Raw genomic sequence first — 18,252 nt, 5'->3', positions numbered from 1 at the left:
ATGTTTCAAGTAGCTGGAGTAGTCTTTTAAAAATATTAATTCATGTTGCTCCTCATTTTGAAATTATTCAATGATTTCCAATTATGTTTGGAATAACTTCTAAATTATTTAATATGGACTGTAAATAAGGTAACCATATGTCCTTATTTGCTCAGCACAGTGCTGGGTTGTGCCTGTTGTCCTACAATGATTAAGACTGTCTCTTTCACTCTCTAAAGCATCCCTGTGTTAAATTATATGGGCACCTTAACAAAAGGTACCTCTCCAGTATTATCTTCATTCCCCCAGTGCTGTCAACTGCATTCTAGCTGCACCAGTCTTCATTCAGGTTATGACAAACTTTTTCTGCATTAGAAACTTTGTCATGTCATTCTTTCTAATTTTATTTCTTAGGACATTCATAATTCTCTATCATACCTTCCTAATTGTTGAGTACTTGTCTCAGTTTAGTAGTCATACATTTATTTAATGATTGATGTATTTATTGTTTGCCTTTCCCTAGTAGTTAATAAGATCCATAAAGGAAGAAGTGATTCTGTCCCTTACTTCTTGCATAATGCTTGGCTTATATAAGATTCCCAGTTTTTACTGAATAAATATAATTCTTTGTGAAATTGACTGGATGGCGTAAGAAATCAGGTAGATTCAGGGTTTTCTTTCAGTTTAAAATACATGAACACTCACCTGAAACCTTGTATGCAGTGCCACCTTCAGGACTAAAAAGTTTAGATGTTTTTCTTTATATTCTATTGCTTGAGCAGTGGGTAATGATAATACAGCATTAGAAAGTTTCTTATCTCACTCTGAATTTTTCATATTTAAATAAATTTTCTCCTATTTTTGGCTTCCCCTTCTCTTGCTGTCACCCACCCCTGCCCAGATGCATATTTGAAATTGATTTATTTTCAAATAACTTCTCTTTCATTCTCTGTGTGTGTACTCAGGCACACACACATACACACACAGATAAAAAGAGGGAGAGAGCAATGAGAGAGGATCAGTTTTGATATTTTCTCATTTATGAAAGTATCTTCCTAACTAAGTTAAGGGGTCTAGGAGAGTAAACATGTGATATTGGCTAAATTCTCACAAGTGCTGAATTCCTAGTCATGAGTGTTTTGTGTCTGAACATTCCCTGCAGGTCTTCAGATGGAACGGAGGAAGCTTTGTGTTGCATCAGACACTCCGTGTCCGAGGTGTGCTGAGCATGGCCTCATTCACCAGAGGAGGTGCTATGTTCTTAGCCATTTCCCAGGCTAATGTCAGGTCAAACTCCCTTTTACTCAGGTGGTCTGGAAATGAGTTTATTAACTTTCAAGAAGTTCCCATCAGTGGAACAACACAAGTTGAAGCCTTGACTTCAGGCGATGATATTTACTTAATTTTTGCCAAAACTGTTTTTCCAGGTAAGACGATTTAGTGTTTGCAATGCATACATAGCTGTTATCGAAATTATCTTCCATTCATTTTATGTTCATATGAAAATGCTCTTGTAATAATTTTTTAGCTAATCCATAGTGTGTTTCTTGATGGATCTAAGTATTGATTGTCAGCTAACAGACGGATTTTGGGAAAAAAGAAAAACATTTTAAGTGTTATGTCCATAACCTGTGGGTGTTCTAAACCACTACTTTAAAGATATTAAAATAAAATTGGGGATGTGTGGGTAAAGTAGAAAGAATTATGAAGATTTTACACCCAAGGTACAAACGGGTAACTTTTTATATGGCTGTACTTGGGATGCCATGGATAATCTGCAGTGGTAATAAATAGTGCCAAGCAACATTCAATAAGACCATTTAAAAATGTTCTCTGAATACAAATATGCTTTTTTCTGCTTAGTAGGACTTTCATAGGTAAAATTTCAACATTCCTGAAAAATAAAACATTTGTTACTATTCTTTTTTTGATATCAGATCATGATTAATGGTTAAACCATGTATCAATATATACTTCATGTGGTAAATGCAAGAAGACTTTTAAAGTGTTTCCAACTAAATTGTATTTTTGTTTAATTGAATGAATTCTGAGAAATGTCCTAAATTTGTTTCTTTAATTAAGTTTAATATTTTTATTATAGTTTTATTGTGTAATTTTGTCATTTTTTTCTGTAACTTTTGCCTTCAGATTTGCCTTTTATTCTGTTATTGTAGGAGATCAGAATTCAATTGAAATTTTCATCTGGGAGGGAGGACAGTCTTCTTTCAGATATTTTCAATCCCTGGAATTTGCTACTGTTAATAAGATCCACTTCCTCACACCAGCCTCAGGAATAGGTAAGGGCATTTAAAAAATTTTTTTATTTATTTATTTTTGGTTGCGTTGGGTCTTTGTTGCTGTGCACGGGCTTTCTCTAGTTGCGGTGAGTGGGGGCTACTCTTCGTTGCGATGTGCAGGCTTCTCATTGCGGTGGCTTCTCTTGTTGTGGGGCACGGGTTCTAGGCGTGCGGGCTTTAGTAGTTGTGGCTCGTGGGCTCTAGAGCGCAGGCTCGGTAGTTGTGGCGCACGGGCTTAGTGGCTCCACGGCATGTGGGATCTTCCCGGATCAGGGCTCGACCCCGTGTTCCCTGCATTGGCAGGCAGATTCTTAACCTCTGCGCCACCAGGGAAGCCCTCATACGTTTTAATTTTAAAAACAAAACCTTTTGTAAGAAGAGTTTTCATTGCTTTTTTGTTTTTGCAGATCTCTTAATGTCTGGTTTAATAGTTCGATTCTCATGTTTGCATCTGTAATTCAGCCTTTTTCAATAATAGTCATCTGGCCTCTGGAAGATCCCACTGTGCACTCATGAGAGAAGGAGAGTGAAGTAGACAAACAGCATCTTAGTATTATTAGGGAAACAGTTTTGACCTCACAGAACCTCTTGGAGGGTCTCAAGGACTCTTAAAGGTCCTTGGACTCACTCTGAGCATTACTGAGGTAGAGAAATCCTTGAAGGCATTTCAAAGGCAGGTGATGATCCAAGGCGTGTTTTTCAACTCCACCTAGCTTCAGTGTGTAGAACTGGGTGCAGTTTGCAGTGTGTAGATGCTGGGTGCAGTTTGCAGCTGTCTGGGCAAGAACAATGGAGAAGGCTTTGTGTGTGGTTAGAGGTGAGGGACTGAAATCAGGAGGACATTAGTAAGAGGACATGTTGATGCATGGGGGTAGTTCAATTCACAAAAGTTAAAAATCTACAGAGGGAGTGCTGTTGAGAAGAGTAGAGGATTTCGCACAAATACAGGAATCTATTCTTGGGTTTTTCTCTTAGGTGCCGCACTGCTGCTTTCTCTATCAGGTGTTATATACTTTAGTCACCTTCAGTCATCTCAACTGCTGACCAGGACTCAGAGGTTATTTACCTCATTTTTCATAGTAGATTGTTTATCTCATTGTACTTTGCTTCCATGTGTCCTACTCCCCCCTCCTTAGCCCTGCGTCCTCCCAGATGTTCATGCCACGTGCTCCTCTCGCTCTGGACTCTTACATCATTTTCCAGCCTCCACCCCAGGTTTACTCTGCTGACAGTCCTGTGTCTGTCTCTGCTCTGCTCTGCTCATCCTCTTCTTAAATAACTTCCCTTTACATTGTCAGCCTCTGACAGGCCATATAAACCTGTGATGTTACCCTGTGATTTCCAACTCTGTGACTTTCTTATCATTCACTCAACAATTGATTTACTGAATAAATTATGATCCTTCATCATGGATTTGTTTAGCTTTTGTTTACTTGTCCTTTAATTTTTGTGCCTTTATCATTTTTGCTTTCCTTATACCTTAGGTTTTCAAGTGGACTAACTATATCTACTTGAGTCACTTATTATGATTCAAAATAGTTGCTTAATGAATGTTTTAAGGATGAAGAGTGCTGCCTGAATGGGCCATTAATTGAAGTCATAGAATTCTCTTTAAAGGCTTAAAAAAATAGAATAGGCACTCTTTCTAAAAGAATTTGTGAAAAATTCTGCCAAAGGCTTGTTCCCTTTATTTCTTTTGTTTCTGTGACTTGAGGATGTAGAAATATGAAAAGATTGTAGGTAATTATTTAGAATGGCTTATTATAGATCCCCTGAAAGCTGAAATTATGCATTAAATAATATTCAAGGACTTTCTTATTTTGAATGTGTCAAATATTTTATTAAATGTATTAGATTAGAGCCATGACTGTGAGGCTTACATATTTATTCTGGTTAATGGCTTGACAGAGATTATTGGGTAGTGACTGAATTCTTTAAATGGCAGAGGAAGAATGAATATGACAGAGACTGCAAAGACATATAAACCTAGCTTCCCCTTCTCCCTTTTCTCCTTCATTATTTAATAGATATTTCTTAGTGCCAGTTATGTGCCCAGCACAGTGGTAGACCCCAAGGAAAAAAGGGTAAGCAAAATCAGGTATAGCCCTTGCCCTGAAGAAGTTTAACATCTAATAGGGAAGAAGGCCATTATATATAATCACACAAGTAAGTTTTTAGGTACAAACAGATAACTACTATGAAAGAATAAAGTACTTGCATAACACGAAATGGAGGGGAGATGAATGACCTGGTCTGAGGGATGCCCAGAAAGCTTTCTTAAGGAAGAAACATTTAATTGTGGACTATAGGATGAGTAGGAGTTAATGAGGCAAAGACTTGAGCATGAGGCAGCCTCTAGGCACAAGGAGCAGCAGGGGTAAAGAGGTGAGAGTGTGGCAAGGGACCAGGAAGAGGCCAGTGTGGCAGTGAGGGGAGAGTGGTCCAGGGTATAACTGAAGATGTAATCAGATAGGCCAGATAGGGACTTAAAGGGCTATGGTCTTTATCCTGTAAGTATTAGGGTGCCTTTTATGAGAACATAATGAGGAGATGGAAAATAGAAGGGTTCAGAGAGAGAAAGAGAGAGGGAGACAGACACAGAGACAGATATTGTGTGTGAGAGTGAGTGAGTGTTTATATGTGTGTGTGTGTGTGTGTGTGTTTTAAAAATGGAATGTAGGGCTTCCCTGGTGGCACAGTGGTTGAGAGTCTGCCTGCCAATGCAGGGGACACGGGTTCGTGCCCCGGTCCGGGAAGATCCCACATGCCGCGGAGAGGCTGGGCCTGTGAGCCATGGCCGCTGAGCCTGCGTGTCCGGAGCCTGTGCTCCGCAACGGGAGAGGACACAACAGTGAGAGGCCCGCGTACCGCAAAGCAAAAAAAAAAAAAAAAGGAATGTTGACTGCCAATAGGAGAAAAGCTTAGAGGCTGGTAAGAGAAAATGTCTGTAGTCAAGCTGGAGACTCTTAGCACAATTCAGACTGAAGATCTCGCATGCTGGAGCTTGGAAAGTGGTCGGTGATACAGGTGCAAAATCAGAGAAGTAGATTAATCCAGAAGCTGTCTCTCAAGTAAAATCCTGCGAGTTGATGATAGATTGCATATGGGGGTAGGTAAGAGTGAATATCAAGGATGAGCCCTAATTTCTGCAACTAATGGATGAGTGGTAGTCCCTTAACTATTATGGTGATCACGGGGAGGAAACCAGGCTTTTGGGGGCAGAGATAATGAGTTTTGTTGGGATAATTTGAAATGCCTTTGAGTCTTGATATTTAGATACCAATAAGTGTTACTGGTTGGAGCTTAGAAGAGAAGCCTAGACCACAGCTACACATTTTATACGTACAGAGGGTCATTTTACTACAGACAGAGGTGAAATTGTCTAGAAAGAGACTGTGTAGTATGTATGAGAGAAGGGGGCCTTGAACCAAGTTTTGCTGAATTCCACTTTTTACAGAGAATATATGATAAAGGAGTCAGGAAAGATGGAAATCTATAGCTAACACATGCTGAATGTTTATTATGTCCAAGGTCCTATTCTAGTCCTTTACTTTATCTCATTTAATCCTCAAAGCTCTGTATGCTGCTGGAAAAATTCACCCCTCCCTCCCTAGTCCCTGAGCACTCTCAGTTTCCTCAAAACGATTACCTTTGGAAATCATGGCCTTTGGAGATTATTTGTATTCATTCATCACTCTCTTCATCCCTGTTTGATCATCCTAAGAAGACCAGGCCCCCTGGGGATAAAGAGACTGTCTTCCCCATGTGGTCTATGCATGCTGTAGACCATATGAGCCCTAACTTCCAGACCAGATGCTCAACTCGCACCTCCCCCAACTCCCCTTCCGTGATGCCCTGTGTATTGTATCTCAAACGTTTGTCAGAATCTTCCCTTCATCTCAGTGCTCTGGAGCTCAGCACTCTCCTGAGGACACCGCTTCTCATGCAGCCCTCTCTGGCTGCTCTGTCTCTTACTGGTTCCTTTTATATTCCCAGATCTCTAAATGTTAGGAATGCTTGCTCTTGCATTTTAGTCATGGAACTTTTCTTTGTCTGCACTCACTTTTTAAATAATATTATCCAGTTTCCTTCCTTTGAGATATTGTTTCTTTTCTTTTCTTTTTTTTTTTTTAAATAGTTGTGCTGTATGGAAGAGAATTCTGTAATCAGTACTAGTTAAAAATCCTGTTCCCCAGAGTAGATAGAGATTTAGGGAGGTTTTTTTTTTCCCCTTATAAATTCCCTGTCTCATATTATCTTGAACAAATATGAATGTCTGTTTTCTGAGAAAGTACTCTCTGCATACATATATGTAGATTTGAGCCCCTACAGGTCCTGCTCTGAATGTCTGATTATCTATTTGCTGCCTTGTCATTCCGATCAGATTGCGAGGAATTGAATAGGGTATATCTCTAAGGGTTAAGATAAATAATCAGTGATGTTCAGAACACTTTAGTTTATGATTTTGGTTAGACTATAGCATCACTTAAACTTGAGAGATGTGATTCGTCTGAGGAATTTGCTCTTTACTGAATGTATATAACTTTATAAAACTTGGTGAAAAATGTTTGATCAGTTTTAAAATGAAAGTTTATTAATAACAATCTTTTTTGATCTTTATTATGTAATATTTACTAAACTGAAATAGTACTTAAATTAATTACCATAAGTAAACATTATCAATAGTTTTTGATATTTAAGAGTAAGGATATGGGATTTTCCATTTCAGCCTATTGGCTAAAATTTTAGAAGAGTCTCATGGTTTCTGGTTCTACATGTTATTTTAATGCCCAGTAAAACTTATTTGATATCTTCAGATTCCAATGTGTGTTTCCAAGTACTGGAATTTGTACGTTTCTCCATGATTTCCTACTTTTCTTCCCAGTTTTAAGTCTGAAGATTGCTTAATGGTATACACAGAGTAGTAAGCCCCCTTCCCCTCCTAATTTCTGCAGATATAAATATATGCATATATAAATATATGCTTTCCTACTAACATTTCAGAAAGCATTGGCAGAATATACTCTAAGATCATAAATTTGTTAATATCCTTTGGACACCTTTAAGAATTTATCAGGTGGAAATAAATAAAATGATGAATGCTGTCTCTAATTAATATTCACAAGTTAAATAGAATACAACAATAAACGTCCAATGTAGGGGAATAATTAAATATATTTAAAAAATCAACTGTAGATTAGTATCTGTATATTAAAATTATAAATCTGAATGCTGTATAGCAAAATATAAAGCTATATATATGTATAAAATGTATACTATAAATATAGCATTAAGCTTTTTAATTAAGATTTTTTGTATTTAGACTGTGTCGATTATGAATTCATATGAATGGTGACTGGAAAGGAAAATATAAAAATGAAACATTTAGTGGTGGGATTATGAGTCTTTTTCACTTTAAAAATATCCTACCATGCTATCCAATAAATAAATATTAAGGTGAATACAAAAGAGTTCAAAATTCATTTCGGTTTTATCATCCAGTGATTTTTTTTTTTTTATCAAGTGGATTGTGGGTACACTGTCAGGCTGACTTGTACCTTCCACAGTATTTAAAAATTATTATTTATATCTAGTTATTTCAGAAATTGAATCATATTTATTTACTGCAGCAATCAAAATGGAACTTTGAGAGGTGGGAGGGTTTTGCTTTGGGGAGCTGGTGAGGTGACATTCACTTTTCATTCTCGCTGCCTTTTCTTTCCTTCCTCTAGTCCACATACTTCTTGTTGGCCAAGCTGTGTCTGCTCTTTACTGCTGGAATTCAGAGCTGAATCAATTCTCTTTTATTCTGGAAGCACCATCTGCTCATGATGCAGCCTCTGTTACAGTAAAGTCCCTTAATTCAAGCAAGCATTTAATTGCTCTTGCGGGACCCATCCACTCACACACATATGAACTGGCCTATGTCTCGAGCCAGTCTGACTTCATTCCTAGGTAGGTTCAACATTTTATGCTGAATGTCTTTGTCTCACCATAATTTTATATGGTACCTAACTTCTGAGTCTTTATCTAGTGATGGAAGCATATACAAAATACAAGAACTATTAATAAGCCAGAAGTTCATTTATTATCCATATTTCTAATATCTATTCTACCAAGTTAATTAGTGATATATGAACATTTTGGATTAAAATTTTACTTACGAAATGTGATTTCTGCAAACTTTTAATAGTAATCAGTATTATGAGAATTTTATGATTAATCTACCATTTATATGTCTTTAATTTGTTGTAGTTGACTTATTTTATATATACTTCTTATGCTAGTTCAGGTGAATTGATATTTGAACCTGGAGATAAAGAAGCTATAATAGCGGTAAATATCCTTGATGATACAGTTCCAGAGGAAGATGAATACTTCAGAGTTCAGCTTAAAAATCCCAAAGGAGGAGCAGAGATTGGTATTAATGGTTATGTAAAAATAACTATTCTGTCTAATGATGATGCCTATGGAGTGGTTGGATTTGCTCAGGTAAAGATTCCACACTTTGACGTCAAATGATTTATTCATTGTATTTATTTATTAGCTGCTATCAACACTCAGTGAGTGTCTTAAGCCTCTCTTCTCTTCCTTTCCCTGCTTCATTCCGAACTCTGCATTATAAGGTGAATTCTACTGATGATTGAAATTTACAGACTTGCACAATGGACCCTTGAGTCAACTTGTCTTAAACTTTTTTTTGGTACTGATTCCTTTCCTAAGATTGAATTTATAATGTTACCAGTTGGCCTTGGTCCAGGAGTTTCGCTCTGCTCTTATCCTTGTTTCCAGAGGGTAATGGTGAAGCAGATTCCAAATACAGACTACACACTGTGTCTTGTCACGCACATCACCTACAAATATATTACTGTCCTTTTACGCCTTTGTTACTTCTGTGTATTAAGAGAAAGAGAGAAAGATGTTTGTAACTGTATGTGCATTGTACACATGGAGATGCTTTCTCCTGAGGAAAGAGAGCTATCCAGTTATTCCAGTTTGACTTCCATACCCAGACTTCATATTCCTTTACCAGTGAGCAAAAGGACAAACCTTCATATTGCATCATTTAGTCCTATTTGCAAAATGTATCACGATTTCTTAGTTAGAGTTACAGCTGCAGGTATCTTGTGTTTTTCTCTGAAATATTCTGCAGATAAGGAAAACTGAACTGAAACTGACTTAAAACACCTAGGGCGTGTCCACAGAGAAGGTGGGCTTGGGGTTGACTGGATACTCTGCTGTGTCACTATGGCTCAGATTCTTTGCATCTGTGTATTTTGCCAGCAAAAAGCTAACCTTTCGCTTTGTTGTTTGAAAGCTGATGCTATCATTAGGGCTACTGCTTTCTTGTTCATGTCCATTTGCAGAGAGAGAGATGCTTTATGTGGCTCTCTGTGTAAGGGAGAAGTTTCCCAAAAGCCTCTTCTTATGTCTCATTGGCCGGAACTGGGTAACAGGCCCACTTACTGAGTCATTTATTCATTCATGTAGCAGGTATTTAATAAATACCTTCCATGTACCAGATGCTGTTTCAGATACTAGAGATATGTTAGAAAATAAAACAGTAAAAATCTCCATCCTCCTGGTCCTTAAATTCTAGAGTGGACAAGGGGAGACAGACAATAAGCAAAGACAAAAGAAACATCTGTACCATAGCTGATGTTAATAAGTGCCATGGAGAAACAGACAGGGAAGGCAGATGGTGAGTGAGGGAGGAGGTGGAGGTTGTGTGCTGGGAAATCAAAAAAATCAGGGAGGGCTGCGCTGAGCAAGTGACATAGGGCAAAGGCCTGGAGGAGATGAGGGAGGGAGTTTTGTGCATATCTCAGGGGAGAACATTCAAGGCAGGGGCACCCATCAGCAAGGACAGAGGCCCGGACGTGAAGCCTTGCTCCTCTGGTGCAGCGAGAAGGCCACTGTGGCTGAAGCCAGTTACTAGGGGAGATGAAGGGCCAGGGCCCTGTGTCGGGGTCCCCACCAGCACCCACAGTTGTGATGACTTGCTAGGAGGACTCACAGGATCAACATTTAGTCTTTCTCATGTCTCTGATTTATTGGAGTGAAAGGTTACAAAGCACAATCAGCCAAGGGAAAAGGCTCATGGGTGAACTCCAGAGGGAACCAGGTGCCCTCTCTCCCAGTGGAGTCACACAGGACACACTTAAATTCCCCCCAGTGTCAAGTTGACTTGTGATAACGCATGTGAGTGTTGCTGACCAAGGAAGCTTATTAGAGACTCAGCGCTCAAGGTTTTAACTGGGGGCTGATCACATAGGCACCCTGTACCTGGCATAGAACAAAATTCCAGAGTCCCAGAAGGAAACGGACTGTTTAGTATCAACCACATTGTGTGTACAAACAGTTCAGGCACAAGAAGCTGGTTATCAGTTCTGTGGGTGGTGAGAACCCTCCCGATATTCCAGGTTCCCAGACATCAGCCAAGAAGGAACCCCATAGGCCTTTTGAAGTATAGCGGTCAGGCCTGCTACCTTAACTCTTTCCTGCACGGGCCCCTTAGTGTTTTCATGAATTTGGCCTCTGAGGGAAACTGGGAGCTTTTGGAGGATTGGGGTAAAAGAGAAATTTGATCCAACTAGCACTTTTTTTTTTTTTTTTTTTTTTTTTGTGGTTCGCAGGCCTCTCACTGCTGTGGCCTCTCCCGTTGCGGAGCACAGGCTCTGGACGCGCAGGCTCAGCGGCCATGGCTCACGGGCCCAGCCGCTCTGTGGCATGTGGAATCTTCCCGGATCGGGGCACGAACCCATGTCCCCTGCATCGACAGGCGGACTCTCAACCACTGCGCCACCAGGGAAGCCCCCAACTTGCACTTTTAAAGGACATTCTCTTCATAGAATTGAGATTAGATTGTAAGTGGGCAAGGACAGAAATAGACTAGGAGGCTATTGCAGTAATTCAGCAGCAAATGATAGAGCTATGGGGAACAGGAATGTGCCTTTCACCAAGACACAACCACTGTAAGAGGAGCAGTTTGCGGGGGATAAGATTGGACTTACTAATACCCTGAGTCAATTCCTTGCAAGGATCGTAGGGTCACCCTGTTACCCGCTCTGTCCCATCTCTGGAGCCAAAGGCAGGTCAGCTTCCTCTGAGGCACCTCTGCCCAATAGAAATATAATATGAGCCCCTGGGTAATTCTGAGTTTTCTAGAAGCCCTATTAAAAAAGTAAAAAGAAACAGATGAAGTCAGTTTTCATGTTATATTTCATTTAACCCAATCTATTTGAAATATTATTGTTTCAACATGTAATCAATGTAAAATTACTTATGAAATATTTCACATCCTTTTTTTCCCGTATTTTGTCTTCGAATCCAGTATGCATTTTTACAGTGAAAGACTAGTCACATTTCAAGTGCTCAGTAGCCACATGTGGCCAGGAGCTGCTGTGTAGGACAGAGTAGCTCTAAGATGTGAGCTGCGCGGGTAGGGTTAGAAAGAAAGCAGACAACTTCTTTCCCCACCAGGTATTCACATGACTTGTTTCCTCACTTTGTTTCCTCTCTGCTGAAATGCCATCTTACAGAAAGGCCTTTTCTTGCTGAACATTGTGACTCCCACCATCATTCTTTATTACACCTTAATCTTCCTTATTGGCACTTACAATGGCCTGATTGGTCTATTGCCAGTTTCTTTTTCTACTAGAATTAAAGACTATGAGAGCTGGCATACTGATTTCCTCGCAGCTTTCCCTGAACCAGACAAGTGCCTGGCACTCCGTAGGTGCTTCCTGTGAGCCTGTCATTATGCAGGGGAGGAAACAGAAGACTCACGGGGCCTTCTCAGGATCTCATACAACTATGGAGGGCAGAGCTGGGGCTCCTGGGGCAGAACCCAAATGCTCTGCAGCTCAGCTTCATCTTCTCACCAGAAGCTGTGCTGCAGATGGGGAGTACATTCTGTTCCTCAACTATTTAAGCATAGATCGTGCTTTATGAAGCCTGTTTCACAATTGTTCTAGAGACACGAAGTCACCGTGGCCTGATCCTTGCCAATAGATATAGTATCCTAGGTTTCTTCAATCCGTTCAGGAAAATTCCTCAATACAGGCCTCTCGTGTCTGGACAGCCTGGTTCCAAGATGAGACTTTAGATGTTGAGAATTTCTTGAATATCTTCTGGCTGTATTAATCCTCATTTTACTAATCCTTGTTAACAGATGGCATGAAGCCTGAGAGAGGCTTCTCTTTTTAAAAAGCATTTTCTTTCTTTCTTTTTTTAAAGGCATTGTCTTTTGCGAGCAAATTATATGCATATTTTAAAATCAAAGCATTTTCTGTAGGAATGTGTGATTGCCTTGAGCAAGATTTTACTACTATGTAACATCTGTAGCAATGTGTTAAAATGCTGTGTAAAACGCTATAGGATTGGATATCTACTCAAGTTAGCATTCTAACTGGAAGCTTACATAAACTTAAATGAAATTTCTTAATTTTATTTAAGAAATTAATAGGGGAGTCTTTTTTTTTAGATTAAGTAAAAGTAAGTAAAAAGATGAGAACAATATTACTGGAAATATTTTAAAAAAATCTTTATACTCTGTGTTCTTGCTGTATTGCCTATGGAGAAACAAAAGTTATTGTAAGAAGAGAGTTTTTGGAGTATTAATTTTGAGGAAGCATTCATTAAATGGCTGGCAAGAGAAGTCTACAGGCCTTGGACAAAGAATGTTATAGTCACACAGAGGCAGAAATCAGTTTGGAACAAAGGAAAGAGGCTCAGAAGTATAGGTGAGAAGAAGAGAGTAAGGGTCTAACATGAGGGAAAAGGATCGTTCTGGCAGGAAAAACAGTTGTAAAGACCATGAGCTAAGAATGAAACATCATCCATGGAAACATCACAGCCTATAGAAATGTTTCAGAGGATATGAATTTAAGGATAAGAGACTTTTGTAAATGATCAGAAAGAGCTCACTGCTTCTCATGATGTCATTACATTTGGATGGGTCCTTGGGGACCACATAGACCAAACACTTATTTTACAAACAGGAAACAAAGACCTAGAGGGATTGCCAGAGCTTAACATAGGGGAGGAAGAAGATTTCTCTGTTCTCCTGACTCTCTCTGTGACACTTCTGTTGTATAAGCTATTTACATGCTATGTATACTCCTTTTAAAAATGTGTATGCTTTCTGAGTATAAAAATAATATGTTTATTGAAGAAAATTTGAAAAATATAGAACCTGGAAAAAAATCCTATAAAAATTAACCTTTTCATTTACTTTAACTTAGTCTTTTACTTATTCAGACACGCATGTTTTAAAGTAAAAATCATGGTCATCCTATATTACTGTTTTTTAAATATTGTTTTTAACATAATATGTCATGTTGCTTGGTACTGTGAAGTTTGCAAATGCATAATAGCATGACCTAAAAGTCTGCCTAGATGATTTCAAATAACCCCTTATGACTTCCTGTGTATTTTTCAGAATTCATTATATAAACAGGTGGAGGAAATGGAGCAAGATAGCCTAGTAACCTTGAACGTTGAACGCTTAAAAGGAACATATGGTCGTATAACTGTAGCGTGGGAAGCTGACAGAAGTATTAGTGATATATTTCCTACCTCAGGAGTGGTATGTAATTTACAAAATTATAGGAGAGTCACTTTTAAATTATGGTTACTTTTGATGCATGGGACCAAACCCTGTCTTGTGGGTGAAGTGTTTGAGTTTGACCATGTCAGCATTGGATTCCTCCTAATCACCATAGAGAGGGATACAAGTTAAGGTTAGTTTTATTGTTGTGATTCTTCTTTTTTCCCTATAATACCAAAATTATCTGTAAAAACATCATCCCTTTTGAGATTCAGTACACTGGTTGGCCAGATTATGGATGTATTATGCTGTCAGAAAGATAAAAGTAATCCAGCTGGGGCTGGAAATGTGGTTTTGAGATTTGGGTATAATAGAAGCAGTAAATCGGGAACAAGTCCAGTGAAATAACAGGAAGTATGGAAGAGTAGACCAGAGTTGCTGAGTGATGTAGGTTGAGTTTCCTATAAATAGACTCTGAGATTGAGAGTTGTGGGCCAAAAGTTCATTGGGAAGAGCACGTATAAGGAAGTGAGGAAGGCAATCATGAGCAGAGGGAGAAGTTGATCCACAGACAGTTGTCCCTGAGGTGGAGTTTATGAGGGAGTTTTGGAGCTGAGCTTGTCCTCTGGAGTTGTTTCCAGTTGGGGCGAGGGGATATAATGTTGCATCCTGTTTTAGCTGTCCTTGACCTCTGGTCACTTTTTGGTTGAGGCATAACCTGGGGTGAAGAATATTATGGCAAATTTTATTGCAGTGAATATTTACTTTATTCAAGCTACCAAAACTGCAAGTTGTATCTCTCAGGTTCTGTGTGTTCTGAATTATAATATGCTTCCCCAATTAATATTTCTTATATAAGCATGATTAAAATGATTTCTAATTTAAATACACAATAGTATCTTAGGTATGGACTGTATTTTTTTTAAATTTATGTATTTATTTTTGGCTGTGTTGGGTCTTTGTTGCTGTGCATGGGCTTTCTCTAGTTGTGGCGAGCAGGGGCTACTCTTCGTTGCAGTGTGCGGGCTTCTCATTGTGGTGGCTCCTCTTGTTGCGGAGCATGAGCTCTAGGTGCGTGGGCTTCAGTAGTTGTGGCACACAGGCTCAGTAGTTGTGGCTCACGGGCTCTAGAGCGCAGGCTCAGTAGTTGTGGCACACGAGCTTAGTTGCTCCGCGGCATGTGGGATCTTCCCAGACCAGGGCTCGAACCCGTGTCCCCTGCATTGGCAGGCAGATTCTTAACCACTGCGCCACCAGGGAAGCCCTGGAATGTATTTTGGAAGAGAATTATCTTATCCAAAGGTCAATAAGTTCTGTAAAGGGCCAGATAGTAAATATTTTAGACATTGAGGGCTATATGTTCTCTTTCCCAGCTATCAGCTTTGCCCTTGTAGCACAAGGGCAGCGATGTTATCAAATGACCTTTTCTGTTTTCCAATAAAGCTTAATTTATAAAAAATGGATTTGACCAAAGGGCAGTAGTTTTCTGACTCTTGATTTTATTAATAAAGCTCTTGAGTTTATATCCTGAAGTGCCTTCTTTAGGTAGAGAGATGAGTGTCAGCAGAATAGGCCTGTAATGCTAGTTTGAATTGTTGTAAATAGTATGTATCCCTATTACTAGAGAATAAAGTCTGAAATGGGGAAAAAAGGGAAATGACATTCAAGAAGCAGACAGAAGCCCTATCAGAAAGGACTTCAGATGCTTTTTAGCAAATTTAGGCTTGACTCTTCAGACAGTGGAGACCCAGGAGGAGAGAGAGACTCTGGTTTGTATCTCTGCCTATCTTTCTCTCTCTATTTCTATTTTGATTGATTCATTGTTAAATAATACATCTATTCAGAGTTTAGGTGAGGGAAGTGGAAGTAGCACTCCTAGCAAAAGTTTTGTAGAGAAAAATGTTTAAACTATATGCCACCTTCTTTTATGTTTTTAGATTTTTATATATGGTATCCAGGGCTTAAATTTCCAGAAAGAGTATGTACTCAATATTTTATTAAGAAGGTAGGTTTCAGGATAGGACAGTTTGGCTACATGTTTTATTAGCTAAGTTTTAGTAGTGGTTTACTTTTTCTTTTTCCTAACAATCTTCTACTTCTCATGTGAAAGGCATTTCATTGATTTGTAGGATCATATTATGTTGCTTAAATATCTCATTATTTAAGATATGGTCGATATTAAAAGATAATCTAACCTTTTGGTATTCTTACTGCACAGTGATAAGTAGAATATAAATAAAATCTTCTTTCTTTAAAATTTTAGATTTCATTTTCTGAAGGCCAGGCACTGTCTACAATTACTCTGACTGTTCTTGCTGATGACCTACCAGAGTTGTCAGAGATTGTGATTGTAACACTCATCCGTATTATCACAGAAGGGGTTGAGGACCCATCAAAAGGTGCTACTATTGATCAGAAAAGAAGCAAGTCTGTGATAACCACTCTGCCCAATGACTCGCCCTATGGCTCGGTGGGCTGGCATGCTGAGTCTCTCTTCGTCAGAGTAGCAGAGCCTAAAGGTAAATCTTGTTAAATATTTTTCAGGTTCTAGTAAGTTTTATTGGATGACTTAATTCTAATATTTACTAGGGATGTAATTTTCTTTTTTTACATGATATTTTTCAGTTTGACAGGTCATACTCAATCCTTTTTTACTTTTTGTTTGTTTCTATTAAATTTTCTGATCCTGTCGTTACACAGTGATATGGCTATATGAAATACTTTTACTTTTACTTTTTTTTCTTTTTTGCGGTACACGGGCCTCTCACTGTTGTGGCCTCTCCCGTTGCGGAGCACAGGCTCTGGACGCGCAGGCTCAGCGGCCATGGCTCATGGGCCCAACCGCTCCGCGGCATGTGGGATCTTCCCGGACCAGGGCTCGAACCTGTGTCCCCTGCATTGGCAGGCGGACTCACAACCACTGCGCCACCAGGGAAGCCGTACTTTTACTTTTTGAGACATTACTGTCATAATAGAAATAATAATATTTTAATAAATCATTATAGTAGAAGTGTTTGGGTTTTATTTTACTTTCTCTTTTTCATTTTTGATATATCTGTTCTCTTTCCTCACTCAGATTTCTCCGCTATAGATTTTCAATAGTTATAGAAAACAATGAGCAGCACAGAGAAATGCATGTGGTACTCGAGGTGTTAATTATTAAACCCAAAGCAGTAATTAGAATAATATTTTTTCTGTGAAGCATAAGTGATCAGTGCCTCTTTTCCTGTTTCCTTTGAGCTTAGTGTTGACATCTTTGTCTAAATGACTATTCTTATCAACTGTAGAATAAATAGATTTTTATAGATAAAGGTCATTTGACTTATTTGAATAAAAGGTTATATATAATATATATGTATTAAGAATAGGTGAAGGCTCTAAAATTTTCAGATAGGAACATGGACATCTTTCAAGGACCTTTTATTTAAATAGTTGATGGAAAAAAATGACGTGTAATTATGCATCTAGGTCTTTATATATCTGTACATATCGGAATAGAAAGAGTAATCTTAAAATAAAATGATCTGTTCATTTATCCATTCAACAGTCATTTTTGAAGCACCTAGTAAGTACCAGAAATTGTGCTATGTGTTCTGGAAACAAAGACACGGTATTTCGTCATTAGAAATTCACAGACTGGTAGGGAAATTGACAAGCATTTTTTTCATTTATATAGCAAACTAAATTTTAAAAATCTAAGATATGAAATAAAAAATATGTGCTGGGAAATACTTTGAGCTTTGTGATAGCCACCTTTACTGTAAGAACGAAATTGCTCTTCTTCTAATGATTAGTTATTAAATGATGACTCTGTGTGCTTAATTTTTCATTTTCAAAGAATCTTCCTGGCATTTGTAATTAGCCCCTCTGCTCAACCAGCAGGTATGCACTTTCCTAAGATTTTCAGCAGTTTCTGTTAAAGTGTATGACATGTGCAACATAGGAGAGTGAATTAGAGTACCAGAAGTGGGGGTTTAGAACTGGGATATAATGCTAACAGCGTGTGGTGATTCTCACCACAACTTTGGAGACAAGGGATAAAACACTAAATACTCCTTGGGAGTATACATTGTCTTTGTTTTACCTCTCTTTTTTACCTGTCTGAAAGGGGTAGTGCAGAACATTCTATCCTAAGTGCTTGGAATAGCATCAACAGCAAGTAGAAAAGCTTACTTACTTAAGGCATGTCTGTCTCACAGAGAACATCACCACTCTTCAGTTACAAATTGTTCGAAATAAAGGACTACTTGGAGACATAGCCATTCAGTTGGTAGCTAAACCCAATTTCTTACTGCATGTCAGTAATCAAGCCACTGAGAATGAAGATTATGTGCTACAAGAACCAATGATCATAATGAAAGAAAACATAAAAGAAACTTATGTCAAAGTTGCCATTTTGCCGGTGAGTCTAAGGATGCAATGAAT

General features: G+C 38.6%; 1 protein-coding gene across 1 annotated transcript in view; it reads left to right on the top strand.

The window, feature by feature from the left end:
- The window catches only part of ADGRV1 (adhesion G protein-coupled receptor V1), a 565,763-nt gene that overhangs the window by 165,010 nt on the left and 382,501 nt on the right, over positions 1–18,252 (top strand). Inside the window, exons 49-55 of the mRNA XM_060009164.1 lie at positions 1,142–1,406; positions 2,154–2,276; positions 8,009–8,231; positions 8,564–8,768; positions 13,720–13,866; positions 16,091–16,346; positions 18,027–18,229. Coding sequence (XP_059865147.1) covers positions 1,142–1,406; positions 2,154–2,276; positions 8,009–8,231; positions 8,564–8,768; positions 13,720–13,866; positions 16,091–16,346; positions 18,027–18,229 — 1,422 coding nt within the window. The remainder of the gene's footprint in view (positions 1–1,141; positions 1,407–2,153; positions 2,277–8,008; positions 8,232–8,563; positions 8,769–13,719; positions 13,867–16,090; positions 16,347–18,026; positions 18,230–18,252) is intronic.

This window comes from Delphinus delphis, chromosome 3 (genome assembly GCF_949987515.2).
Source record: "Delphinus delphis chromosome 3, mDelDel1.2, whole genome shotgun sequence".
NCBI lineage: Eukaryota > Metazoa > Chordata > Mammalia > Artiodactyla > Delphinidae > Delphinus > Delphinus delphis.
Note: the sequence above shows the minus strand (reverse complement) of the source record. Positions and strands in the feature narration are given on the sequence as shown.